This window comes from Merops nubicus, unplaced genomic scaffold, assembly GCF_000691845.1.
Source record: "Merops nubicus isolate BGI_N331 unplaced genomic scaffold, ASM69184v1 scaffold15205, whole genome shotgun sequence".
Classification (NCBI taxonomy): Eukaryota; Metazoa; Chordata; class Aves; order Coraciiformes; family Meropidae; genus Merops; species Merops nubicus.
In genome coordinates this window covers 21,195-27,603 of record NW_008607756.1, presented here as the reverse complement: position 1 = coordinate 27,603, position 6,409 = coordinate 21,195, and the positions used below count along the sequence as shown (strand labels likewise).

At 39.5% G+C, this 6,409-nt stretch overlaps 1 protein-coding gene across 1 annotated transcript in view; it reads left to right on the top strand.

Moving 5' to 3' along the window:
• Window positions 1-6,409, top strand: part of ADAMTS19 (ADAM metallopeptidase with thrombospondin type 1 motif, 19) — a gene marked incomplete at both ends in the record, with an annotated part of 46,390 nt that overhangs the window by 19,385 nt on the left and 20,596 nt on the right. The window contains 2 exons of the mRNA XM_008940058.1: window positions 403-556; window positions 3,605-3,740. Coding sequence (XP_008938306.1) covers window positions 403-556; window positions 3,605-3,740 — 290 coding nt within the window. The remainder of the gene's footprint in view (window positions 1-402; window positions 557-3,604; window positions 3,741-6,409) is intronic.

Here is a 6,409-nt window from a genome sequence, read left to right as displayed (position 1 = left end):
ATAGCCACCGGAAAGAAAGAGGGAGAGATGAAGGGGAAATGCTTAATAATTCAAAATCCTTCAGATATAAGAAATGTGTGTTTCTAAAATAGTTTTAAATCCAATGCATCTAGGAAAGACTTCCTCTCTTTACAAGCAATGAAATCGCAGGATATATCCTCTAGATTTCTGGTAAATTTTCTTTATTTCACATGGAGAGCTTTTTGGGTTAAGCAAAATAATTTTTCCCATTTTCTTGACTTGGATACTCTCATTAATGTGTTCAGAAAAACCCATCAGGAGTTGAAGGGCGAAAGAGCATCAAGTCATTCTGTTGTGCTTTTCAAGATTTTCTCCTCACATTTTGGAGGGTTTTTTTTCTACACTGTGTACATAGGTAGCTTTTCCTTCTGTATCTTGCAGGTGCTGCTCTTCCATGACCAGAGCTATGGTCTACACTATGAGTACACGATCCCACTGGATCCTCTTCCTGAGAATCAGAGCTCTAAAGTATCAGAGCCTCTTTTCATGTGGACTCATTCTGGCTGGGAGGACTGTGATGCTGTATGTGGAGGAGGTAAAATAAAAGAAAAAAGTACAAACACACATATATTAAAAAGTGTATGTATATACAATATGCATGTATATACATAATACATATGTGTGTATACAATATGCATATATATTGTATATGCGCTCTTTGTGTATTATATATCTCAATTAAAACTCCTGTATTAATATTTAAGGCTCTGATGGTCAGTGTTTCATATTCAATAGTAACATCTTCATTGCAGCTTATGTGATTGCATACAATGGTGGACATATTCAGTCTCATGCTTCCTGATTCTATTACAAGAATAGCAATAACTCTAGGAAAATATTGAAACTAAATAAAGTAAGCAGAAAAAGATGGTAGTGAAAGAATAAAATATAGATTAGCAAAGCAAATTCAGGATACAGTTTCCAAGTTGAAATACAAGTGCAAGAGCTAGAACAAGAATAGATAGTTCGTCTGCAGTCCACTCTATATTTGGACCTAATAGAGATAAATTATCTGTAAAAAGACATGTCAAACTACAGAAAAGCTGAACCTCAATTTCAGATCAAATATGTACAGTTAGTAACATGAGTTGAGGATGATCCAGAAACACATGGAACAAATATTACAACAGCAGATATTAATATGCCGTTGTGATATTTTTCCTAAGTTTATGTTTATAAACCATAAAAAATGTGAATTTGTAAGAACAAAATACAATTAGGAAAGCAAATATTGGAACATGAACAATGTTGCTGTAACAAAACACCTGAAAGCAGCTGTTTAGAAGATTATTATTCAGATAGGTAACTACACTGAAAAAAAGACCTCAGAGGGAGGTTTGTTAATGAATGTCATCTGAAGTGATCTGTTCATACTTTGTGCAATTAGTCAGACTTACACAGTGAATATTATACTGATGTTTGATATCTGTCTTTCCCGTTTACAACCTTGATAGTCATGGTTGCTCTCAGCAGCAGTTCTGAAAACTGCTGTTCACCTTGTGATTGAATAAGAAAACCTGGAAATGTTTTATTTTTTCATCAAAGTAGTATAAGGAACACAGTGTTCTAGCTCCCTTGACTCTGTGAACAATCATGGTAGATGGTGTCATGATAGATGACTGTAGTTTCCATAAACATGCTTATTGTGGTTTGATAAGAAAGCTTCTTCCCTGAAGGTATTTTGTAGGTAATGCTAGCAGCATCCTCTGATTCTAGTAGTGCATTCCTCCTTCCTTGGAATATTCATGCATTTTACATTTTCCTGAGGTTTTTTTAGAAAAATTTTAATGCTACCACAATCTCTTATTATTGCCCTGAATATTTCTCAAGTTACCTACCATCGAGAGAAGTCTTAAGTTGCAGTATGTCAGCACTTTATTCTACATTAATATTTAAGTATTTAAGTGTTTTACTGTAATGTTTATTTACCATTTTTTTCTGTTGTAACTGCCCTTCATTTTCTGTTGTTATCTAAAATAGCTGAATTAATACAAAGTTCCACGGAAGGTATTTTTACTGCAAATACTCTGAAACACAACTGAAAGATTTTTCTTACTTTAGAGAAAACCATTTTAAGTGTTCTTTTAGTCTTGGATTTAAATATGAGGCAATACTGAAATTAATGCAGCTCTGTGTAAACACTTGTTTTTCAATTTTTAACATGCATGTCTCAATGAGTCTGATTACAGAATATGATAGTTATGGGTAGTTTTGCATAAATGCTTGAAGTGCATGTCTGGGTGAAACTATTGATGAGGCCACATGGTTTCATGCACGTAACTGGTCTGTGAACTGTGTTGCAGAAAAAACTTTGTGTGGGATAGACTACAAAGACACAGCTGTGTATGGAAATGCGGAAAGAATTGTCAAACGCTTCAAATGCCGCGTATGGTAGATCAGTTGCATGTGCTCTCACATGCGCAAGCACTGTGTAAAATGTCAGCAGTGCAGCCACATACAATGCACATTTATAACCTAACTGCTCCATCTGCAGGCACATCTCTGACCACTGGTCTGACCAGGGGTGAACATCGCATGCTTAAGGCTGCCCGGCTCCTGCACACACCCTGGTTGTCAGTGAACTTCCACATAGAAACAGTGTTGAAAAGTAAACATGGAAACAAATTGTTATAAACCTATTCTCTGCTAATTGAGATCTTTGATTAAAGGATTACTAGCTTTCTAAAAATTAGGCTTCAGTCTAGTTAAAGTCTGATTTCTAATGCTTCCAGCTTCAAGAGACACCAGGGTCCACGCCACCCTGCGGGGCAAGGTTTCTGTACAGAACATGCATTAGGTCTCTAGGGAGTACCCAGCTTCCAAAATGAGTACCCTACAGATCGGGTGGCCTCTTTAGTTCATGGGGAATAGTGCAGGCTCCTAACTGAAAGCTGCATGTGCTGATTCCTTTTAGCTGAGTGCCAGCCATGCCTGCCAGCATATTGCCTGCTAAACCAGGCAGGACTACTAAGCTTGAGCAAGACAGAATCATAGAATCATAGAATGTTTTAGGCTGGAAGGGACCTCTAGAAGACATCTGTTCCAACCTCCCTGCACAAGTAGAGACCTCTCTACGTAGGTCAGGTCATCCAGAGCCCTATCAAGCCTGACCTTGAATGTTTCCAGGGATGGGGCCTCCACTGCCTCTCTGGGCAGCCCATTCCTGTGATCTATCTCTGGACAATAGATGGAGAATCAGAACTTGTCATTCCTTTCCTGATTTCATATATCAATTAACAACCATAGTTTTCTATGTAATTTTTCTGCAAGCTTTTCTCAAAACTGTGATCTCAGTGGTGGAGAAAGAAGCAGTTATTCCAGTAAGACTAAGGGTTTGGCCTATGGCTAGTTTCAAGAATAAAGCAGCAAAACTCTTTTGACAGTGCTGTGCAAAGAGCGGATTAGAAAATCACAATGTTCCATACAAACCTTAGTGCGTCTCTTAGCCTCCCTGCTAGCTTTGGTTTTTTTTGTACAGGGTTCACAATTCTTTCAGGCAAATCATACATGCACCATTGTCCTTCTTTTATAACAAAGTTGCACATTCCTCATTTCCCCACATACTTGCTTTATTTTTTACTAGGTGAAAGAAAGACAACAGTCTCTTGCACAAAGATTATGAACAAGAATATCAGTCTTGTGGACAACAGGAAGTGCAAATATTTAACAAAACCTGAACCACAGATCCGCAAGTGCAACGAGCAGCCGTGCCAGACCAGGTAATAAGGGTTTGGTTATATTAAGCTGTAATATCTACATGTAAAACTTTTAGGACCTAAGAACGATTACTGTCTCTGACAATGAATGTGCAGTAAATGCACCTGTCCAAGAGGTTATAACACAAAATATTGGGAAAACAGAAACACTGGCTGTTGTTTCTCCTGAGTTCTAGTGAAAGACAGCCCTTAAGCACCATCCTTAAATTAATTCTTGTTCAATAAAGCATCTTATTCCTCAGGAAGTGTTCTCACAGACTGATCTGTACTATGAAATTGAAAATTATATGCTGTTCATATAAAGATAGATTTAATCTCATGCTCTTAATGATATGTATTTTAGTCTTTTGTTCAGTAGAGGTTTTACTCCTTTAAAAGCTCTCAGTAAGGTCTGGGAGGACTAAAGAGTAAATAAACAAATAAACTAATTTAATTGGAATTTCTACATCTATGCAGCTTAAAGTACAGAGAGGCCTTGCCATGCTCCTCTCCTTCCGCTATCCACATTCCTGTGTATGAGGATCAACAGGCAGAACTAGAGTCTGATGCTGGAATGGTGGAAGAAGCAGAAGGAGCTTCTTTCTCTCTGGATTCCAGCCCAGGAGATAGCCTGTGCCCTGCAAAGTCCACCCCATTTGGTGTCCCTGCAGTCAAGCTGGCAGCCTGCTCCTTTGCACTGGCTGGCCAAGCTGGCACGGTGACCCACTTCAGAGTTTGCCACCCTAATTCCATATGGCAGCTAAGTTATGACTGAGGAAGTCCCCAGGTATTGTGTGGTCTTAGTTAAAGTATCTGCCACCTTTCAAGGAGTAGATGAGCTGCTAGCAATAGTAGGCTAACATCCTCAGCAATAAGCCTGGGGATGAGTGTGCAATCATCTGGAGGTAAATAGTATTTTCCAAGAAAACAATTCAAACTAAATAAAACGTAAATATTTTTTGAGAAAGTATATAGAATGAACCAGAAGACAGCTTTCTTGGAAAGGATGAAATACTGATATTTATGAAATGCAATGTATGGTACATTTTAATAAAGACAAACCACTGAAGTTTGGACTTCCCCAGACTTTAGACTTTGGAAGGATTATTTATATTTCATTATATACATACTTGAGCAGGTTTGGGGTTTGTATTTTTTTGGGTTTTTTTTTTTTGGAGTTGTTTTGGTTTTTTTTTATTTGTTTGTTTTGGGTTTTTTTTGTTTGGTTTTGGTTTTTTGTTTGTTTGTTTTTTTATTTTATTTTATCACTGTGCACTTAATGGTTAGAAATGGAGTAGTCTCATCTCTTTCTGAGGCATTGTCAGCTATAAATTTTCTGTACTTTTCGTAGAGTAATGGAACCATTAAGATTGGAGAAGGCCTCCAAGATCATCAAGTCCAACCATCGACCCAACACTACCACGACCACTAAACCATGTCCTGAAGTACCACATCCACACATTTTTTGAACAACCCCAGGGATGGTGACTCTACCACTTCCCTGGGCAGCTTGTTCCAGTGCTTCACCACCCTTGCAGTAAAGAAATTTTTCTTAATATCCAATCTAGACCTCCTCTGGCATAACTTAACCCCATTTCCTCTTATCTTATTGCTAGTTAGTTGGGAGAAGATAGCAACACCCATGTCACTCCAGCCTCCCTTCAGGTAATTGTAGAGGGTGATAAGGTCTCCCCTCAGCCTCCTCTTTTCCAGGCTAAACAGCTCCACTTCCCTTAGCTGCTCCTCATAAGACATGTTACCTAAACCCTTCACCAGCTTCATTGCCCTTCTCTGGACCTGCTCCAGCACCTCAGTGTCTTTCTTCTACTGAAGTACCCAAAACTGAACACAGTACTCAAGCTGTGGCCTCACCAGTGCCAAGTACAGGGGCTCAATCACTTCCCTACTCCTGCTGGACACAGGCCAGGATGCTGGTGGCCTTCTTGGCCACCTGGGCACACTGCTGGGTCATGTTCAGCTGGCTGTCCACCAGCAACCACAGGTCCTTTTTCACCAGGCAGCTTTCCAGCTTTTCCTACCCATGCCAGTAGTGTTGCCTGGGGTTCAGGCAAAGTTCAAAGGACCCGGCACTTCGCCTTGTTAAACCTCATGCAGTTGACCTTGGCCCATCAATCCAACCTGTCCAGATCCCTCTGCAGAGCCTCCCAATCCTTGAGCAGATCAACGCTCCCACTCAATTGTTGTCGTCTGCAGACCTCCTGAGAGTGCACTTGATCCCTTCATTCAGATAATTGATGAAGACGTTAAAAAAGATTGGCCCCAAAAGTGAGCCTTACAGAGGCTTTTCTCCTTTGCAGTCTAAGTCTCTCGGGATACATTTGTGTATTGTATTAATGGCAAAGCTGTTTGATTTTTAAGGGCACATGGTGATACAGAAAAATTGGGAAAAGTTGTTATAAAACAATTGATCTCTAGGTATGTGGGTTCTGCCAAGCTGCATCAGCTTTCCTTGCTACTGTAATTTAAACCACACCACCCGAGTTAGGTTCAACACTGAAGAACATGAAGAAGTCTGAGCTTTTATATTCCTCCAGAACAATGAGACTTTCACACAGGAGTGATTGTGACTTGCAACTGTTTTCAGAGAATACTGGATTTCACGTGCGTGTCATGCACGTGACATACATGGGGAAATCATGCTTGACTAATCTGATAGCATTCTGTGATGTGGT